This window comes from Diplotaxodon limnothrissa, linkage group LG13 (genome assembly GCF_057381915.1).
Source record: "Diplotaxodon limnothrissa isolate DT_005_m linkage group LG13, D_limnothrissa_male_GT1.1, whole genome shotgun sequence".
Taxonomy (NCBI): Eukaryota; Metazoa; Chordata; class Actinopteri; order Cichliformes; family Cichlidae; genus Diplotaxodon; species Diplotaxodon limnothrissa.
The window spans coordinates 22,405,510-22,428,565 of NC_140608.1; the positions used below are offsets into that span (position 1 = coordinate 22,405,510).

At 40.4% G+C, this 23,056-nt stretch overlaps 1 protein-coding gene across 1 annotated transcript; it reads right to left on the minus strand.

Moving 5' to 3' along the window:
* Positions 1–2,823: 2,823 nt before the first annotated feature.
* nanp (N-acetylneuraminic acid phosphatase) lies at positions 2,824–4,348 on the minus strand. Its single transcript, XM_085369615.1, has 2 exons — positions 4,238–4,348; positions 2,824–3,456 (listed from the first exon to the last, which is right to left on the minus strand). Exons 1-2 carry the CDS (start codon positions 4,346–4,348, stop codon positions 2,824–2,826), a joined length of 744 nt encoding a protein of 247 aa, XP_085225741.1.
* Positions 4,349–23,056: the final 18,708 nt, after the last annotated feature.

Below are 23,056 nucleotides of genomic sequence, written 5' to 3' on the forward strand. Positions count from 1 at the left end.
TTTCCCACAAAATCGTATTTTCTTCAAACAAAACTGTTTCAAGCTTGATTAAATAAGAATAAATTAAAACTGTCTAAAACTATTTCATCACAACAATGGAAAAGAGGGAGGGGTGAGCAGCTCTGGGTGAAAGGTGAGTTGCCTACAGTGCTGGGATCATTACTTTTTTTTTTTTTAATTAATGCGTTACATTACTCACTGGAGGAAGTAATTTGTTATACCACTCATGATATTAAATACATTAGCAGCCTCTTATATAAACCTTACCGGGATTTATGCTTCAGTGAGAATGCTGTGACCACTGGTGTAACCTGTAAATACACGTTGGCTCAAAGTAGTCGACAAACACTGTCGACCAGTTCAGTACGTCATTTCCTCTTGTGCATTTCCAGCTACTGCTTTGTTGAGGTTTTTGGATTTATTAGTAAGAGAATAATCGTCTCAGTATTATGGATAAATAATAATAGCGTCAATATAAGGACTAGCAAATGTCAGGAAATTCCTGGAGGGAGATTACTCAAACTATTGGAATCACCACAATGAAGACCTGGATGCAGGAGGAAAAGAAGGCCCAGTGTCTTGACTGATACAGCATGTAAAACATAACCACATGGTAATTAACACATACTGCGCCGGCACAAGTATAAACGCTAGCAATGAAGACAGCCGCTTGCGTAGTTTATGTCGTAGGCTCTACAAAGCAGAAGTCTAAATCAAGCCTTAGGCTGCACTCCCACAAATCCCAGCCTATTGAGGACATAAATATTCTCTTATTTTAGTTTTAAGTGTGACTGCAGAGCAAAGTTTAAACAAAAAGACTTTGAATGGGTCAGCACTGTGATTCTACTGTAGAAATGGAGGATACAATGCTGACTGCTCATTACTGCCTTTGTTACCTACTAAAGAGCAGGCTTTGGCTGCTCAGCTTTAACATCTGCTTGGCTTCCTGAATGCTAGTTTGTGTGGGCGTGCTGTATGTGCTGATGCTCGCAATGAGACGATGTTGTCTTAGCAGTATGATGCAGTTGTTTCTGTCCTGGACACAGTTTGCACTTTACCTGTACACTCTTGTACTTTTGTGCAATAAAACAAAAATAATGTCCATATTCTCCAATTTTCAAAAGTCTAAAGAGCAGGTAACCTAGTAATAGGACGGCTGGTGATTCAGTCCCCATCTGCTCCAGTCTGCACGCCTTGGGCAAGATACTAACCCCAAGTTGCCAATCCATCGGTGTATGACACTGTGAATGTTAGATAGAAAGCACTTACATAGGTAAGGCATAGAAAAACAGTGCTCGTATGAATGGGTGAATGAGGCAAGTTTTATAAAAGCACTTTAGTTCAGTCCATTTAACTCCTCCCAGCACACAAGCTGAAATTAGCTGATTATATACACGTGTTTTTATTTCATCATGCAGGTAACTTTGTGTAACTGAAGAATAAATTATAACTAATGTGATTACTGAATTGAATACAGAAATGCATGTGCTATGGAAAAATTTAACGTGATTACAATAGGGCATCAGTCTGAAATGCCTTGAACCCAACAGTGCCAATGTCAAAAACATGCTTAATAATCTCGTACAAGTATCTTAACTGTACTCGAGTTTTTAACTAAATGCAATTACTTTGACTGCCTCATGTGTATAATAGTGAAGCTTCAACACACATTTTCTTACAGACTCTATGTTCAAAATTACGGTGTCTAAAATCCCAACCAGAAACCTCAAATTAAAATGCACCTCGTTGAACACTGGAAAACTAATAGGAGTAGTACCGTAATTGTCGGGCTATAAGCCGCTACTTTTTGCACAAGCTTTGAACCCTGCGGCTTTTAGTCAGGTGCGGCTTTTCTATGGATTTTCCATGATTTTTGTGATATCGTAAGACGATTTGTTTTGTTTGTTCCGCTGTTGTACGGCACTACGTTGCCTGGCGGAAGGATCGGGGTTCAAGAGTGGTATGTTAGTCACATGTCCGTCCGCCAGGCAACGTAGTGCCGTACGAAGTAGCGCGAAAAACAAACTTCAAAGTAGCGGTACGCGTTCAGCGGGAGGCGTGGATGACGAGCGGCGATAAACTTGCGAAAAGCAAGTTATGCTCAACTCCACCGGTGGATTCTGACAGCGTGGAAAAGTGCGAAAACATCCACGATCACCAACGGATTTTGAAGGGCTGGACTGCTGCATGATGGAGAGGAGGACACCGCCACGGCCCTTCAGAGGGTGTTCGACTCTGACACTGACAACGAGGATTTCTTTGGTTTTGAAAGTGACAACGAAGGAGAGAAGCGGAGAGTGGATGACGAAGCCATCCTGAGCCTGTTCGTTTCCGACATTGGAGAAGAGGACTTTGGTGGTTTTAGTGCGCAGGAAGAAGAGAAAGATGGTGAATGACTGACTTTTCTTCTTGTTAAAGCCGTGTCACTGCACCTGAGCCTAAAAGGTAGTCCGAATCTATTTTTCTGGTGTGCTGTAGGTTACTGTTATGTACTACATGTGCAAATATGTACCCATAACTTGTTTTTCAAAATATTAATAAAAGTGGTGTGTCTCCAAACAGCCATCTCTTTCCTGACAATTCCCTTTGTGCATATTCTCTTACATATGATAAGTCAACATTGAAACACCTGCGGCTTTTGGTCAGGTGCGGCTAATGTATGTACAAAACAGGATTTTCCCCTGATTTTAGCTTGTGCGGCTAATATTCAGGTGCGCTTTGTAGTCCGGGAAATACGGTAGTCATATCTAAATCAATTATATCAATAGGTAAAAATTCCCACAACATCTCAAGTAAAACTCATTCACTCTTCACCAGTTGTTCTTATTGCAGCTGTGCCAGAATATCTGGTAATTCCAGAACAGTAGTGATAGTGTAGTCTGGCTTCTCTGACGCGCCCCCCCCTGCACTATTAATCCAAACTGTGGCCCGAACTCCGGCATTCAAGCCCCCCTGAATGTCTGTGTCCAGAGAATCTCCCACCATCACACAGTCCAGAGCCTCTACCTCCAGCATGCTGAAACACAACCTGAAGATGGAGGGGAATGGTTTCTGCTCTTTGTGTTCTCCTGCGATCACAATGGCATCGAAGAACTCCTCACATCCAGCCGTCGCCACTTTCTCTCTCTGGGTCTGGGCTACGCCGTTGGTCAGCAGCAGCAGCTTGTATCTGCTGCGCAGCTGTTTCAGGAGGTTGCATACTTGAGGAGAAAGAGTGAGAAGCTCCAGACGACTGCTTTTCCACATGTTATAACACTGAGCTGGCAAAGAAGGCGTAGAGCAATTCCCTACAGTCTCCTTGATGCTTTCCTCCCAGTGATGCGCACGGACATCATCTATGGTTTGACCAGCTGAGCAGTCAAAATTCTCATGGAACAGCTTCTGCTTGAACTTGTCACAAATGGTGCAGACGGTGCTGTCATCAAGGCCCAGCGTGGTCTTCAAAAATTCACTGGTCTGTATGAAATTCAGAAATTCACCACAAGATGTTAGCCTCCAAAATCCTTTTTTCATTTTATGCAAATGCAAAAAATAAAAATAAAAATAGTCATCTGTGGCTGAAGAACAACCAAAGACACAAAGAAGGGCATTTATTTAGGTGGTTGTAGGGGCTTTAGTATTCTCGTACTCTAAACAAGCAATTTTGAGGTGCGACAGGATTTTAGTTCCTCACATGTATTATGTGCTTTTTTTTTCTGATTTTTCCATGCTTTAGTGGCATTTGGAATTGTTGTAGCAAAAAAGATATATATAAAACAACTTTTTTTTTTCTAATCTCCCTTTCTTTATTCTCTTGTACAGTGTGAGTGTCGGGGATGGTCATCTCAGACGCACTGCTCTGTCTGTGAGCACACCCATCCACTAGCTGTTCAAAACTTTGGTTTGCAAGGATTAGCCAATCCGAAAGTTTTAGAAAGAAGGACAAACGGAGCCCCTGCCTGTTTAGTGATTAGCTGAATAGTGGCCCCTTCCGGACTCCGTATGCGGTCCTGCCAATCGGACAATAAAAGTGAAAACTAGGCAGCAACAGCAGCGCAAACGTCCATAACAGCCACTCAGTTAGTTAAAATAGACAATAAAGAGCCCCGAACTGAAGACAGTAAAATAAATGTATCATTGGGTTGACTGAAAGACGTCACTAGTCTACGCACTTCCATGTAAAACTTACAAAAACCGACTGTAATTAGCTGACGGAAATAACTTAAATTCTAGGCGAATAATTTCTTTATTTTATTACCTTTTTTAGCGCCACTTCACCTGCTCGACTCGTTTCAATGAGCGTGTTGTCCAAATCAAACAAAATCGCTTTCACAGCCATGTCGTCAGCGGTAGAGGAGTGCTCTATCATTCTACGCCAAAACGCTGGTCGTTTGCGGAAGTGCTGCCGAGTGAAACGATTCATGGGAGTTGTAGTTCTAATTAACATCAATCCATTGCTATGTAGCTGTTGGATGGAGAGAGACTTCACATACTTAATTCAACTTCTGCTTCTCCTGAATTTGAATATTTGAATGAAATGCAAATGAATGAAGTTTTATTATTATTATTATTATTATTATTATTATTATTATTATTATTATTGTTATTATTATTATTATTATTATTATTATTATTATTATTATATTCCTCCCTAGTTATTCCCTCTTATGTATCCCCGGTATTAATTGTTAACAATTTTTTGAGAAAACTAAAAAGAACATGATCGTCACGTGAATCGAATAGCCTTCAGATAGTTCCCGGAAGTGCTTAGCGGGTAATTACAATATATAAATACAGAACTTCAAAATTGCCTTTCCTACTGTAGTTTGTATTATACAAAAAGTGTAGTTAAATCTGTGGATAGTTTAACTTGCAAGCCTTACCCTCATATATTTTAAACTTGGTCTTTTTTTTCTTTTTTCTTTTTTTTAAAGAATGCTAAATAACCACAGTCAAATAATAATATAATTACTATATTTTCTTGGAACAAAATAAACATTTTTAAGTTAATCATTTTCTGACAGTTGTTCTTCCTTGTTCTTTCAGTCATGTCGTGATAACTCTGACCGCTAATCTCTGACTAAGACTTTCGGGAAACGACATAATGGGACTGTAAGGTGACTATAAATGATGATTAAGTGCACTAGCATGAGGATAAGTGCTCTTTCTTATTAAATACAATGCACACTTAGTATTTCGAATGACTTACTCAAAGAGCTCTGGGCATTGTGATGTTTTTCCTCGCGATGGCGCCATTAAAACGAGGTATTGCATTCTTGCGTCCAGCATTATGTTGCAGATGAGATTCCTCGCTTTTTGTAATGACAATAATTTTAGTTCTTGTTTCCCCGATTAATAGTTACTAATACCTTTGATTATAACTTTATTCACAATTTGTCAAAATATAAATACAAATATTTGCAAGCAGTACAATAGTACAAGTGATATTTACTTGAAATGAAATACATCAAATCAATCAAGAATCTGATCACAGTGACTCAACAAAACACAAAACATTTACACAGTTTTTGGAACTCAGCATCTATAGTGCATTGGTCTTCATGATTTAAACAACTTGATGAGATGTATTCTATAGTTCATGACATAAATTCTCATTTATATTTTTTAAACTGGAGTTTTTATTTTAATCCTTTAACTATTAAAAAATAATAAATTAAATGTTACTGTCCATATATAGGTTTTAATTTGTAAGATTTTTTTTTGCTATATCGTGTATCAAATATAATAGTTTTGGCTTTACAGCTTTAATTTATATTTCTAAAGCCCAAATATAGCAGCTTTCCTAAACGTATCCATTGCCTCATTGTGATTTAGACTCTGTGCACTATTTTCCACAGCCCTAGTTCCCTTTTAATGCGTGCACTTTGTCTGTGTCCTGCTTATCTTAACCACCAGAAGGTGATGATAGAGCAGGAAACCATCAGTGTCATCGCTTGTCTACGTAAATTGCCTACGTGACTCTTGACCAGGCATATTTCTAATTTAAACCATATTCCGTGACACACACTCTTTCAAAATAAAAACATACCTCAGTTCTTATGCAACCTGTCCTTAACGCTGTCTCATCTGGCAGTGAGCCAGAGGTTCACACGCAACAGTGTGCAAGCCTGTTGTACTCTCGTACCAAACCTGATCAGAAATCACAACAATCCTTTCTCACGTTACTTCAGAGGACTCTGTCTGCAGCTCGAGCGATTGTGCCTTTTTACAGAAACTGGGGCAAAAATAGTGTGGGAGGCTTAACCTGTTTTTATCTGCCAGACCAAACAGCACTTGATGCTTGCATGCGAAGGATACGCTTATTCAAATTACAGACGTGCATTAAATGAATCCAAAACCTCTTTTTTTTTACTCCTAAACTTAAAAGGGGAAACGAAACATAAACAGTGAATGAGTGACGAGCACACTTACAAGTGTAAAGATGGAATTTCCCCTCTCATGTGAGGGGGGTGGGGGGTACAAATAACTTCCCTAATACTTGTCACTCTTTCCAAGAAAGTGCAGGCATCTGAATGACCGATGAGACCTGGTGTCTTTGTGTGCACGACAGCCATCCTCCTTTATCTGTATGGGTAACCGTGGCTGCACAGTCACACGCTATCTCTCAGCTGGTCACGAATCTCCTGCAAAAGACGGTTATTAAGGGTGCAATTCCTCTTTGTAACCTTTTCATAACAGGAATATGATATCAGGGTATTTTTGATCTATTTTTCCCCCTCCACTAGTTTAAAGATATTATCATCACCTGTTTTTCTTGTGACCCTCACTCGGCTCTTTAGATCCGAGGTGCTCATCTGTGTTTCTGATCTCTTTATGTGTGTGTGCGTTTGTGCTTTTGGCGTGTCTTCTGCTCTCTCTGGACTAATTCTGGGTCAGGCCTACAAGTCATTGGGACAGGTGAGTGTAGGATATCAAAAGAAGGTGGTGATCATTTGTTATTAAATGGATTTTGCTGCTCCGCCTCATTATTAACAGCAGGTGAATATGGTTACCTGAACTTTACAGGCATGTTCTGAGTGCTACGTGACACCAGGCATGAATCATAGGAATTGTGCAGGTCAAAAGATATGAGGATCCCCTCATGTAGATAGTACTTCATCTGCACTTCTCATAACCAGGTGACACAACGTTTCATTAAATCATTGAAATATCTAAATGCTCTTCAGTTCTGAAAGATTTGGATCTGTCATGCACGCTGCGTTAGGAAGGATAACTGAAACCTAGTTGTCCCTACTTTGTAAAGTTGCCTCCAACAAACCTCCCTCTGATATAGAGACAAACTGCCACACACACATATACACGTACAAGTGAGATTTAATCGAGTGTAGGGGAATGCATGAACTACAGTCTAAATAGAGAAACACTGGTGTGTCAAATGGCACTTGTTATGGAAGCAATGGGATGAGTTTTAAGCTGCACGTACACACAAACAAAATCAACACAATCCGGGGCAGGATGGTGCCTCCTCGGGCGGTTATGAAATGCTCTCTGTGATCAAGGAGCGATACGCCTTTCTGCACAGCTTATATAAATTGTGTGACCTATAGAAGTGTCTCCTCTACAAGCAGCAAATCTCAATAGTCAAATCTTAAGCTTCATGCGTCTCTTGGGTACTAAAAAATCCAAATGCACATAAACTGTCCACTTTCTTAGTGTTTTTTTTTTTGTGGCTGATTATCATCTGAAATGTGGCTACTATGAATGTTCCTGTGTAGGAGAATATAGGACCTCCCATAGTAGTCTGGCTGGTTGCCAGTTCTTCCACTAGCCTCGGTTTCTGTGCTGATGCACCTGAGCTCTCCTGACCAGCCACTGAACCAGCGCACCAGCAGGGAGGCAGGCAAACTATGTGTGGGCAGTGGAGTATAGCACCGAGAGCATCAGAGCCATCAACACAGCAATCGAAAGCCAGTATCCAGAGGGCCATGTGTGAATTTATACTGTGCACATTGTCAGTGCTTTTTTTTGTATTTGAAATCATAAAGTTGCACACTGCATCAGATAAATGAAACTTCTATGATAAAAAAAGACAAATTTGAGGTTAATAATTGCTGCTGTTGTCTTGAATATATATCTTTCAACCTAAACAAATGCTTAAACAACTATCTAGTCAAAATTGGTGTCAAATATATTTAGTTTATTATGCAATTTTCATAAAACAATCTGTATTTAAATTCACCCTCCTAAGTGTTTACTTTTAAATCCCACATCTCCAGTTTGTAAAGCACTTTTTTACTGCAAATTAATACAAATACAAAGGAAAGACACAGACCAAACCAACAGGCTCAACGTATTAAAGTCCCAAAGAAAATTTCCCAATAAAATTATTTCATTTTGTTAATTTTCCAGCTCATCGAGTTTTCATTTCCATGAGCTGAAAGTGATGTCATTTCCCTAACACCTATAAGGATGTTGTATTTTATTATTACGGGGCTATTAAATCAGAGACGCTTGTTTTTTTTGTATTTGTTCCGGCAGGCCTACAAAAAAAAGAAAAAAAAGAAAAAGAAATTCCACCTAACGAATAATTCACAGATTTCAGAAGAGGTGCGTTCATCTTAACAGTAAGCCCTGGACGGTGACTCCCTTCCTCGTTTCTATTTAGGCAGGAACAAAGTCGCACGAATGACTCAGGATGTTAAAAATACACAGAAATGCTGCGTAACCGTGACTTGCGATAATCTGTGACTGCTGGTTTCACGAGAACGGCCAAGAAGTTGCAACAAGCTGAAAAGTTCCCCCGCACTGCTCTGCTGGCATGTCGCTGACATTAATTATAATGTCACATTTTTACAAGAGAGCAAAATAAACTGCCAGCAGAGTGAACCAGCTGACATATGTTTCCATGCATCCAATTACTTTTGCTTTTCAAAATGTACATTTATGTCTCTTTAGGTGTGGTCAAAATATGGCTTTTTGTCCCATTTTTAATTATTGGAAAATTCTGATATATTTTGAGGTGACTGAGTGAGATTCAGACTCACAATACACTAAACCAACCTCAAAATACACAATAGGAAATCCCTGTTATACATTCATGTTGTGAATATAATGAATATCGTGGATATCGTGTGTGTGATGACACAGCAGCGATGCTGAATGATTCTACGTCGTGTCACTGTATGCCAGTGGTGCAGTTTTTCAGGCTGACTGGATGAAGACGAGATGGGGGAGGCTGGGACAGATGACTGGATGAAGTGGATCCGACGCTCTGATGGTTCCTTCTCACACGTGCAAGGAAAAACACAACACACATGAAACCATAGCCAGTCGCTTGTACTGCAGCTCCTGAAAAGCAATTTAATCTCTTATCAAATTATTTTTTTTCTATCTAGGACTCTTTCAGTCTTATTTAGAGTTTTAAAATCTTGGTCAATACAAATTAAAAGAAGGCAGAAACAGATTTTTATAGCACTGCTTCCAGTAAGAATGAAAGGAAAGGCTGAAAATGTAATACAACACTGGAAACAGAGTCGACTTTGTAGCCAAAAATCTGTCAACTTTAGCAGGTGATTTGCAACTCCTACTTTCCCATGTAATCTTGAAACTCTGACATCATGGGTTGTCGCACGCCATTTGCCTTGGAAAAACCCCCAGTGGGACATTTAGAAAGTTCCAATCAACTGACAGCAGGTGATTGGTGAAGTCCCATGACTTATCACAGGTTTCCGACCCATTAAAGATGATGATAAAATCTTAAAAAAATCTAATGGCCCCTATCATGACTGAGGGGTTAGGATAAGATATGTTGTGCGTTTCAAGATTCTGTTTCTTTTTGAGGTTTTCCCCAATTAGTTTTCATTTCTGGGAATATAATATTTTTTTAAAGTAAAAGTTCAAGTTCTAGTTTATTTTGCACCAGGGTATTTCCTCATTTTCTTCTTGTTTTGTTCTTTTTTTCTGTAAAATGTTTACTAGACATAGCTTTGCAATATTATTTTCACTAATTCTAAAAAGAAATTGACACGTTTGTGGAATTTGTTTGTTTGTTTTTTGTTGACTTTTAAAACAGATTTACAAAGCAGCACACAGAAATTGCTCCATTTCAGACAGTCGGTTACTTTTACATGGACATTAAAAACCCCATTATGAGTCCTCTCCTGACTGGGAGTCATATTTGGGATCTGGCATTTACACTGAACCTGGTCAAGCAGTTTTCTGATTGTGTGACTGCCCTCAGTGTCATAACTGTAGCACGCCAGGCTGTTCCAAACCAGGATCCGGCCTTATCCAGGTTTTCTGAAACCAGCAAGCATATGGCAACACATTTTAGGATCCTACATTATCCTTCTCTTTTAAAAGGCCACTGTGGGTAAACTGAAAGCTCAGCTCAGCATCTAGTAAATGATAAATGGCTTTTTTCTAGTCTTATTGCCCAATCAAAGCACTTTAACGCTGCCAAATTAATAACTTCTCTTATCGACAGCTGGAAAGCTTACAGATTAGCAAGTTATGTCACGTTTGTTTTATCTGTAAAAACCACTGAGTAAGAATTACAACATGTGGTGTTATAAGTGTTAATTATGACACACTGTAACTTTATAAAAACTTTGTGTTTTGATTTTATGGATGCTGAGAAGACAAGTAAAGTGGCCAAATGCCCTCAAAACAACCTAAATAATTATTATTGTACATGAATTTTTAAAAAAAATAAAAATGTTTCAACAGAATTGCGGGCGAAACATTACTTCATGTATACACACACCACAGTGCGGTGTGTGTATAATGTGCAGGGCTCTTCTCTGATATGACAAAAAACCCGCCCCCGATCAAATCTCCCTTTCCGTGCGCTCTCAAACTGGATCATCAGCTCGAAAAAAAACCCGGAGGTGGAGAGAACAGATGGCGTTTAGCTGCTTGACACTTTCCATCTGATGTTTTTTTTTCCTTCATCGGGGAGGAGTGTTGCCCCAGTGTCGTTGCAGAGGTTTTAAAAGAGGCTTCCAGATGGAGGCTCTGGCACTGACGTGGAGGAGACATGACTCTGTATGGATTTTGTGTGTCATTCCTGCCTGTCCCTGTCTATGGGCTCACTATGAGATCACCCACCAGTCGCCTCCAAACGTATGACTTTAGAGCCATGACAAATAAGCGTGTCCTCTTTCAGTATGGAATAAAAGCGTGATCATTTAAAGGAAAAGTCACAGTCTTTTTCTGGTCATTATGACTCTGTGTGTAAACTTGCTTCAATGTGTAAACTGAAATGAATGTAATAATCAGTGCATCAGATTGAAATAACTCATTTTGCATGTCTATGCCATGTCACAGTGAGTTGCAGAAACCTTTGTAGGTAAAATGAAAAATAAACAAATGAATTGTGGGATAATATTTTGTATAATGTGTCCCCAAATGGCACACATGATCCAAAAACAGGTTGCTGTAATTTGGATTGTGCATGGAGTTGTGTTTCTTGTGCATCCTGTGCCTCGGGGATTTGGAAAAGTCTTCTTTTAGCAGGGACTATATGGCTTATGTCATTACATAATTGGATCAAGTGGGTTTTGTTACCTGGGCAATGAAATCAAGCATGCTCCAAACTATACTAACCAGTTCCCATTAACACACCCCTGAAAATGCTGCTGGCAGAGAATATGTGATTTATTTCAAACTTAAATCTAAAGTACATATCGGAAGAGAAACCGTTTGCGTTTTAAAGATGCTTTTTTTGACTCGTTGGCATTAACCAAAGGTTCGGAAATGCTGGTGGGTTACATTCCACGCTCAACATCCTGTGGGTCTTTTGACAGAGCTCTCTCGTGAAGTAGGACACCAGATCTGGATAAGGGTGGTGACGGATGGCCCCCAGGAAGACTGTTAGCTGGACCCTCCTTTTATCTCACCTGGCTGGGAAGAACGAGGCCTCTGACCTTGGATGCAGAAGCTGAAGGGAGCCTTTGTTGTCAGTGTGGCATGGGAATAACGTTGGATAACAAAGAGGCCCTCTCTGCCGGGCAGCAAACTCCTCTTTTCATCTGTAACTTCTACACTGGTGAGAGTTACACCTGTGCCTTTGTGCAGGCTGTCAATGAGGTTATACAGCAGCACTGTTTATCTGCTGTTGGCTAAAACGATTCCAGCATGTGGAGCAGAGGGATGCGGAGTCTTAAAAGAAAAAAAAGGAAATATAAAAATAAGAGATAGGAAACATGAAGCTGTGACAACAAACAAAAAGCAGCCTAGGCCTATTGCAGTGTAACAAACTGAGGACCTTATCCAGCACTAACTACATGCTTTATCAAAAAAGGAAAATTGAAACCTAATTTTAAAAGCAGGAAGGGCGTCTGTCTCCAGAGTCGAAACTGGGAGCTGGTTCCACAGAAGAGGGCCCTGAAAGCTGAAGGCTCTGCCTCCCATTCTACTTTTGATATCCAATTATAAGCCCATAGTGTGAAAGCAATGTGCTCTGTTGGGGTGATGTGGTGTTATGAGGTCTTTGTGAGGTCTTTACCAAGACCATGGTGCATTCATGATAAGCAAGTGGGTGTAATGTGTCCTGCCAGCCAAGAGAGAAATGGATCTCCTACTTTATGTTACATGTAAACAATATTGCAACATGAATTTCCCAACACGGTCTGGAGTTCATGCGTGAACTTTAGTGGGGCGTTTTTTTCTTTCTTTCTTGATGAGGCACAAAGATAAGTCTAAATAAATCCTAATGTTGCACCATGTGTGCTGGATCTGTCAGCACAGGTGATTCTGTGCTAACGTGAGAAAAAGTAAAAGCAAAAGAAAAAGTAATAGAAACTAGTAATATCCCACCTTTTTTTGGTAATCATTCGGTTTTTATCTGCCTTTAAGTGCTTCATGTTCATATTCCAGATAGGAACTGTGAACCAGCTGAAAAGCATAAGGAGTGTCTATTGGTCAAGTGGCCACAACCAATTCAGGCTTGGTAGGAATGACAGTAGGACAGAGAGGCCAAAAGACATCAGTCACTATTTGAAATGAAAGCCAGTGCAGAAGTACTTTGAAATGCTTTACACATGGGCTGCCCCCACAAAATCTTTGGCTCTATGTTAGTAATTTTTTCCCCCCCACAAGTCAATGTGACATTATTATGTAAATGTACTCTTCAGATCAATGTGCTTGTCACACAGTGGAAATTTGTATTTATCTTGTATATTGTTTTTATTCTGATTTTTAGTGTTTATGAGTGTCGTTTTATTTGCATGGTTTTATTCTGTTTCTGTTGCATGGTTTTTAGTGTTTTATGTGACATGGTTTTTATCCACTGTGGACTGGCTGCACATGGGACAAATTAGCTGATAGGGACCACCTGCTGAGGCAGGGGTGTGTCCAGAGGTGGCCTATCAGCTGTGTAAAGACCTTTTAAAAACAGGCTAGCTGAGCACTGAAGGGGAGAGGCCCCAGACTGGAAGGTTAACGTGAGATGGCCAGCGTGACGCGGCGACCCAGTCCTGGCCTCATGGAACGGCAACAGTAAGAGACAACGCGTGTGATCGGCAGCAGGGCAGAGGTTTACCTCTGCCTGCATTTGTGAGTAGGGTCTCTACTGTTGTTTACTGGGTGCAGCTGGATTGGGAGAGGGTCGCCAGGGCTGCTTCTGGAACCATTGTTCTGGCCCCTATTTGTCATTTTACAGGACACCGATGCAAGGGGAGCTGTGGCGATGGTCGCATGATGGATTCGGGTGCAGAACACAAGCCGGGCTGGGAAGTGATGGGCCAGCGGAAGGACAAGAAGATGGGAGGCTCTTTCTTGTCTGTCGAAGACGAGGCTGGCGTGGACTCTGCTCTAAAGAAGGAATTCCTGGCCTGCTGATGGACCCATAATGAACATGTGGCATAATTATAGCAGGGTGGGTTTTAGTGAATGTAGAAAATGGTAGTTTTACGGGTTTTAGAATTGTTTTATTTAGTTTTAGTAGATTGACAACATTTTATTACGTACATTTTAAGGGTGTTTTTATTTGTGCTCCCTGGCCTAGTAATAAACTGTTTCTGATCAGACCTGCTTCCTCTCTGTGCCCGTGGTATCTGACTCGCTTGCTCCCCCTTGTATTTTAAAGACTCTTTCTTTTTAGCGTGACATTCTGGCGCGACCGCTTTAGTGTCGTTGCGTGTTACATGCTGGTATTCATTTTGAAAATAATCCCATAATTAGGAAGGTTTTAAATGTTTGGGGATGTGATTGGCTTCACTGACGTGCTTGGTCTGAAACGACTGACTGGGCACAGCAGGTCAGGAGGCTTGTTCACGGGTAAATCCAAGTCACATTCAAACAGTTTCAATTGCAGTGTAATGTAAAGCCTGCAATCATGCGTCATCTGTTGGTGAAGTAGCCAGGAGTTTTTCCACAAACAGCTTTGCTGTTCCTTAGCAATCATTCGAATCAGTTTTCCATTCACTGTTATTACAGCTTCTTCTGTTAATTGTACAAACAGTCCCTCAATGAAGTCTAATATTCATTTTTGTTTCAGTAAGTAAATGTTTGTGCATCTTCCTTTATGGTTTACACTTTATCTACCTCAATCCCACTAACCAGAAAAGATTGCCTGACCATAAAGCTATTTTTCGAACTTTATTTGTCTCCAATGTGTGAACCAATGCGTGCCACCATCAGACAGCTGAGATCACAGCACTTCACTTCAGAGTTTAGAAAATGAAGTGTAACCAAGTTCTTGTTTTTCAGCTTAAAGAACACGAGGAGTGTCTGCTGTGTACATGGCACATTCAGCCTGTACCTGCTTTAGCGGTGACTATGCTTTGGAGAATTTTTGTATTTGTTCTCAATGATTGATGCATATCCTGAAGGTACATAAAGTACAAGCTGCAAAAGCACTTAGATCATTTTCCGTGACTAAGAAACGGTGAGTGAGCTGATAGTGATGTGTTGGGGCTTGGGTTTGTAAGGGCAGCTATCTTTGCTAGTAAGCTACTGATGACCCAGACTATGGTTACATTCCAGGAGGGATGTTAGTGACTCAAACGCCTCTGAACAGGAACACAGTGTTTGGAGCAGAGATAATTGGTGGGTCGTTAAAAACGTAATCCTGTTACTGGATTATGTTTCTCATGAAATGAGAGTTATACTGTAAATGTGTACATTTTATCAGATTTCATTGTACCTGCATTGCCAAAAGCACTCATACATTACACGTTTATAACTGACTAGTGCATCTATAAAATAACAGAAAGTGTCCCAGTGGACGTTTGGTCTTTTCCTTTCCCTCTCTTTATGTTATTATCACTTCACTTCTCTTTTGCTAACCTGGCCTTCACCCCCTGTCAGCTCCGGTATAATAAGCGCAGAGATAATCATAATGAATAATAGATAAAATAAATAAATAGAATAAAAAGAGAAGCCTATAGAGAGTCTATAGTGCTGCTATGAACTCCCTTTAGAAGCAATGAACCCTTAAGAAACAGCCCAAAGAGACCACATGGGACCACCCTCCTGTAGGCCCACCACCTGCCAGAGGCGCCGTAGGGGACGGGTGCACTGTCAGGGGCAGAGCCTCTGGATGGCCAATCCCTGGCTATCTAGGCTGGCTATTTAATAATTTAAATCATGGAATGTTGATTTGAATTTGTAAAAATAAATATTGTAAAAAAAAAATCTTTCAAAATTTAATTCACAAGGGTATTTTTAAACATTTTATATTAATTACACACAAAGCTAAATATTTCAAGGCTTTTTTTTTTGAGAGATGATAATGGCTTATAGTTTATGGAAATCCCAAATCCAGTCCAGGGTCTCAAATTACTAAAGATCCAATGTAGATTTTGGACATTTCTCATTTACAATACAGAAAAGTCCAACTTGTGCATTGACTTTGGACGTGATCAAACACTGGACCAACAATGCAAGAAGATGAGATGGCACAGACTGCAAAAACTTCACACGGGATTGCAAACACTTTGGATTCAGTGTCTCTCCAATCTTTCTCTGAAAGACTAGTCCAGAGAAGAAGCCTCCGACGCTCTAACTGGTTTAGGAGTTGGTTGACTCTTAAAACAGATATGGTTTTTGTTGCAGAGCCATTAGCCTTTCAGAACAGCTCTGAAAGGCTAATGTTTCCCAAAAAACACCTTTTTCTTAATTTGCAGTGCGTTTGACCTCTCACCATAGAAAAGACTTACTGTGCCTTTCCCTACTCATGGAGAGTGTTTATGACCGCCTGGAAAACTTTCAAGTGTTCTCCATGATCAGGGTTTTATGTATGGAATTAGACTGAGGGATGCATCATGTTTATGCCTTTTGAATAGTTAGAAGCTGATACTCAAAATGTTTTTCAATAATGTGAGATACTGGATTTATAACTACAACAAATAAAGGCATGAAATATTTTACTTGAGAAAGGTTTATGGAATATACAGTCCAGACCAAAAGTTTGCGACCACTTGAAAAATGGCAAAAAAACATAATTTGCATGGCTGGATCTTAACAAGGTTCCAAGTAGAGCTTCAACATGCAACAAAAAGAAATGAGCATGCAAATTATTGAAAACTTTTTTTTGATATTCTACATTGTTGAGATGCACAAGTATTTGTGGATGAATCTTAACCCCTTACAAAATTGTATATTTTTTTACTTAATTACTTTTAACATTTTTTGTGCTAATTTTTAAATAATTAATTAAAAATGCCCAAGGCTGAAGGTTCCTTCCATCTTCATGGTCAGTCACAGATATACAAAAAACACCTTAATGCATTTGCCTTCATCAGAAAAAAAAAATATGCAAGAGTGGGTAAGAAATGTGGTGTAGAAGATATTTTCCCATCCCTCCCCAAATCCAAAACCAGGAAGCTGTAAATTGTTTGATAAAAAGACTCAGACAAAATGGCACCACATTGTTGTTTACTGTACCTGCCTGACGGTTATTTTCCGACTAAACACCAGAGCAACAAAACTGAGCCAACTGTGCAAACACAATGGCAGCCAACAGTGAATACAAGGCAGCGATAAAAATAGAAATGTGGATATATCACGTACTGCACAGGTAGACAATCCATTTTTAGGAAATATGTCAAGTGATGCATGGGGGTAGGTGGGATATGCAGGCTGTGACACACACTGAATTTTATTCCATTATCCTCTGCCACCAGGGTTCTTCTCTCTCTTTCACAGAGAGTTCCAGTTGAGGTGCATTGCTTTCTTTCTCAGGGTGGGACAGCAGTTGCCTTAACACAGTTAAGTGCTTGTAAAAACATACAGACCATAGTGACTGCCTTGTTGTGTGAAGGTGAAATCACGCCATACAGTATTTAAATGAGGTCCACTCAAACCCTCTGGTTTACAACACAATGGATCCACAAAGAAACAAACATACTGAGCACGTAGCGTTCCCATCAACACCCTAATCACACGATTCTTGGATCATTACTGGGTTTCGATTTCATATGTTGCGTGTTCCTGCGTTCCCATGAATTACACTTACACTACAGCTGAGGGATTGCAGCAGATGTTGACATCAATTAGCAACGAACAAACATGCGAAAACAAAGGTGTGTCACAAAGTTCTGAGGAAAGTGTTAAATTCAGCAGGCGCATGTACTGTACACTGAGACTTTACACACCACGGTGGGAAGCTGTCAGTGCCACTCTCAGCAGCCTGATAATTACCAAACACTATTTTAGTTGCACTGGCAGGAGACACCTGGCTCCACTGTCACTAAAAAGGCCTCGATGCCCAAGTGAGGCAGGGTACGTTTGAACATTTGGTAAAGATATGCAGCTGGTTTATTTGTAAGAGTTACTTTAACCAAGTAGAGTAACAGTAGCAATAACAGATATTACTATTCTCTGGCAGGTATCTGCAAATTAAAGCATAAATGCACATTTTTTTAAATAATTGCATAGGAGGCCTGCCTGACCTACTGGTTCAGGGGGCTCAGGGAACTTTAAAAAAAAACAAAAAAGAGTGGTGCCAACAAGAAACATTGATTAACTCCTTGGACATGCAAAACTGACAAAAAACGAGAGGAAGATGCCAAACAACTACTAAGAGATGAAAACAAATCCTCTGACTGAAATACACATTTACAATTATTCAAACAGGAAATTAACCTCTTAAGCCCCAACGGCCCCTGAAATGGGGGTTAACTATAAATGATGGATGTGACTAAAAAGACATTCTGTGCCTTTGTGTGTGCATGCATGCTGTTCTCTCTCCAGCTGTAGGACTGAGAGCCACTCGAATTGTGCTTCAATCTTTTTTCTTCCATGGAGCAGCAGCTTTCCGAGTTCCTGTTTCAACTGGACTGATGGCTTGAATGCCTCAAGCTATACAATTGGATTCAAGTGTTGCACTTGAGTCTAGTTTTGAAGTACTTCTTCAATTTTCAGACTCCAATACATTTCAAAAGGACTTGTTCCTCTGCATTTACAGGGCACCTGCAGTGCTTTAAAATAAAAGTCTAATGAATATTAAGTCAAACACTGAGAAAACTTACATGCTGGCTGATTTTTAAACACTACTGACAGACATTAACCTTATAAAAGTTTATTATTTAAGCAGCACCTGTGTCCCAGCTGTGTCCGGTAATCATTTTGCAATCAATTTTTTCTGTGTTGGGGCAATGAGGTGACTAACTTGAACTCAGGACGACAGCAAGTAGGTCCTGCTGCCTTTAAGAAGAATAAAATAGAGTAAATAATAATCAGAACCATAATCATGTGTTACTGTGCTCTCTCTTGTTTAAGCTGACATGTTTAATGGACCTGAATATCACTACTGATGATAAGTATTAAAAAAGTTTTATGAAAGAGCAGCTTAACAACAAGAAAAAAAAATGCTAAAGAAAATCACATATTTACATAAACAAGAACAGGAACATGAACAACTAGATGTGACATTACATATCTCAATGCATATTGACTTTACTCACTATTTTAAATAACATTGCATTGTATGTTCCTTTAATGCACTTGTTTTATACAAGTGTATACATAATATATATAATATATATATATATATATATATATATATATATATATATATATATATATATATATACATAATATATATAATATATTATATATATATATATATATATATATATATATATATATATATATATATATATATATATATATATATATATATATTATATATATATATATATATATATATATATATATATATATATATATATGACATATGAAATCGAAACCCAGGCCTGAACCCCCTCAGTGAGATCATTAACAAGACTGGCTACGGATACCGACTACGGAACGGAGCAGTTGTCAGCCACCTCCTGTACATGGATGACATCAAGCTGTATGCCAAGAGTGAACGAGACATCGATTCACTGATCCACACTACCAGGCTATACAGCAATGACATTGGAATGTCGTTCGGACTGGAGAAGTGTAGTCGGATGGTAACAAAGAGAGGGAAGGTAGTCAGAACTGAGGGGATTGAACTACCAGAAGGCAACATTGCAGACATAGAGGACAGTTACAAGTACTTGGGGATCCCGCAGGCAAATGGGAACCATGAAGAGGCCGCTAGAAAAGCTGCAACCACCAAGTACCTGCAGAGGGTCAGGCAAGTCCTGAGGAGTCAGCTGAATGGTAAGAACAAGATCCGGGCCATCAACACGTACGCCCTGCCCGTGATCAGGTACCCTTCTGGGGTAATAGGCTGGCCAAAGGAGGAGATAGAAGCCACTGACATAAAGACAAGAAAGCTCCTTACCATGCATGGAGGGTTTCACCCCAAGTCCAGCACCCTGAGGCTGTACGCTAAGCGGAAGGAAGGGGGCCGGGGACTGGTGAGTGTCAGCACCACAGTCCAGGATGAGACAACGAACATCCAAGAATACATTGGGAAGATGGCCCCAACTGACCGAGTGCTCAGTGAATACCTCAGGCAGCAGAAACCCAAGAAAGAGGAGGGAGACGAGGAACCATCATGGAAGGACAGGCCCCTGCACGGTATGTACCACCGGCAGATAGAGGAGGTGGCTGATATCCAGAAATCCTACCAGTGGCTGGACAAAGCTGGACTGAAAGACAGCACAGAGGCACTAATCATGGCAGCACAAGAACAAGCTCTGAGCACAAGGTCCATAGAGGCTGGGGTCTATCACACCAGGCAAGACCCCAGGTGCAGGCTGTGTAAAGATGCCCCAGAGACAATCCAGCACATAACAGCAGGGTGCAAGATGCTAGCAGGCAAGGCATACATGGAATGCCATAACCAAGTGGCCGGCATAGTGTACAGGAACATCTGTGCCGAGTACAACCTGGAAGTCCCGAGGTCAAAATGGGAGATGCCCCCAAGGGTGGTGGAGAATGACCGAGCTAAGATCCTGTGGGACTTCCAGATACAGACGGACAAAATGGTGGTGGCTAACCAACCGGACATAGTGGTGGTAGACAAACAGAAGAAGACGGCCGTAGTGATCGATGTAGCGGTTCCGAATGACAGCAACATCAGGAAGAAGGAACACGAGAAGCTGGAGAAATACCAAGGGCTCAGAGAAGAGCTCGAGAGGATGTGGAGGGTGAAGGTAACGGTGGTCCCCGTGGTAATCGGAGCACTAGGTGCGGTGACTCCCAAGCTAGGCGAGTGGCTCCAGCAGATCCCGGGAACAACATCGGAGATCTCTGTCCAGAAGAGCGCAGTCCTGGGAACAGCTAAGATACTGCGCAGGACCCTCAAGCTCCCAGGCCTCTGGTAGAGGACCCGAGCTTGAAGGATATATATATATATATATCTGCTACCCTATAACAGCAGGTTGCAACTAGCCTTGATCTTGATTGCAACACAATTGGCATTTAAATCTAGTGGAGATTTTATTGTTCTTTCAAAACTCTTTTTATTTTGTACCTGTTTTTATGTGTTAGGACTGACTCATTATATTCTGTGCACTACAGCGGGTCTCTGCTCTGTGCACTGTCCCTGCCAAGTACACTAGCTGAATTTTAAAAATAGATTTTATATATAATGCTTCTTAATATTTACTTTTTTGTGGATTCGCAAGCTACCATGCAGGGAGGTAATCCCTTTTGGTTAAGCAGATAATTAGAGCAGTAATAAGTTCAAACTATGCTTCACCATTCTGCAGAAACACACACATATAATGGTTTGTCATCTGCGAGTCTCCTTAATAATGTTTTTTTGCTCAGTTTTTATTCTAAACGTTTTATAACTCAATATAAACTCAGTATCGCACGTCATTTTAAAACACAGAAACCACCCGAGTACAAGAACAAAAGACTGTTGAATCTGCTTTGTGTTGTTGCCTTCAGATAACAGATGACAAATATTCGGACCGAGCCTACACCCATGAAACTCGGTGTTTGTATACCTTTAGGGAGCACGCAAAACCTCGATAAGTTCATATTTAGGCCAACCAAGAAAATATTACTTGGCCACTCATTGATTGTGCTGATCTCAGCCTCCTGTTGTCCTGTTACCCTCCTGAGGCTCACACAGACATTCCTCTGACTCTGCCCCACTGAGGTAAGCTCTTCTAAGGCTTTTAACTAAAATCTTGATATGCATGCAAGCAGCATTCATCTGATGTCGTGGAGTCTTAATAGCTGCTTCTGAAAGATTCCTCATTAGATATCGCACCGCCCTGCAAATCCTCCCCTCCCTCGCTCGATCTTTTCGTGAGAAGAAGGCGCAACAGAGAGCTGTCCGGGCAGAGCTCCACACGTGATGGTTGCAGTGTAACAATAACTCTCCGACAGCTCATCTTACCATCTTACCTGCTCCTGTCTAGTGAGCATAAATCAGACACAGGCTACAAGCATTTGCAAAACAGGGAGTTTGTGCTGTTAAAAGGGAATGAATGCATTTAAATATATTTTAAAAAATCCTGATGCAAATTTCAAAAGCCCTTCGAAAGTATTTGTGGCTGCAGAGCAAATGTCTCAGCAGGCGTGTTTGCGTGCATACATGAAAGCAGGAGTTGAAGATTACAGAGCATTGCGTGCTGCTGCAACCTTGTCCATCCAGTTTGGTATGTTTCATTCAGCCTGACACACACACTCAATTACCTGGTTATAAACAGGAATGTAAACTACAAGGAATGTCGACAAAAAAAAAACCCTACAGGACAGAACACAGGGACTTTTATGAATGGGAAAAAAAGCTGTTCTCACATACCATTCATAAATTTGCTTCGATGCACTCGCAAGACAATCCAAGCCTGCAGAGAGAGGCTAATACAATAAGCTGTATTGTTGTGATATTAAAATTACTCAGTGTCAGTTTTGGGGGAAATTACATCTTACAATCTAAAACAAGTAAAAATAACCCGAAGTTGTGACAGATATTTTTCATCTGCTGATCAAGTTGCTTGTGTGCTGTAAATGCACTCATTTGAATGCACTCTTCCTGCTTGTAAAAGTTATCTGAGGCTGTCACAGCACATCGAAGTCTCACTGAGACGGACTTAATCCAGAGTGACAGGCCAGATTTTCACCTCTCTGCCAGAGTACCAAAGCCATGACAACATTTTCTCTTTTTTTTTTTGTTCCACCGAGACAAAAGTCAAACAAACAAACAGTCCCATACAATCCTAGTGGTGCTTTATGCTCCTTGACAACCAACCGGCAGAGGTTTCGATGGGAGTTGATGCAGCAGCACAGGAAGTTATGTCACAAAGGCTCTGAAAAAGATGCTTCTGCTCAACCTATTACAATTCACATGATTTTGTAAATGGAGGATTGCCAGACCTGCTTTAAGGTCTCAGTGGGAACACAACAGAAAGAAATTCTCAGTGTTCTCAGTGGATGTGCTGCAGCGCACTACAACCAGGCACTTATTGAATAAAATGGCAGTTAGAGGTCCTTCTGCCAATCCAGACAAGAGGAGAAGATTCAGTTCAACTAAATGAGTACCCAACAACGCCACTAATTAGAGTTCAGTCTGAATTAGTAGAGCATGTCGAGAAACACTCAAACAATGTTTGACATATATATACATCAATTAGACCAATCAATCAACAGCAGTATTGTAAGTTCACCCCCGCAGTCACGAAGGTTTTACACAAAATTACGTGAACGTGTAAACTTGGTTTTTTGAGAATAAAGGATGTTAAATGTTGAGAAGTGGTGTCTTAGAAAAACAAAA

Bases quoted from the DNA above. Each gene is read 5' to 3' on its own strand.
- nanp (XM_085369615.1), bottom strand. From the start codon at position 4,348: ATGATAGAGCACTCCTCTACCGCTGACGACATGGCTGTGAAAGCGATT. The intron at 3,457-4,237 runs GTAATAAAATAA...AATTTCATACAG, and splicing joins GTGAAGTGGCGCTAAAAAAG to ACCAGTGAATTTTTGAAGAC.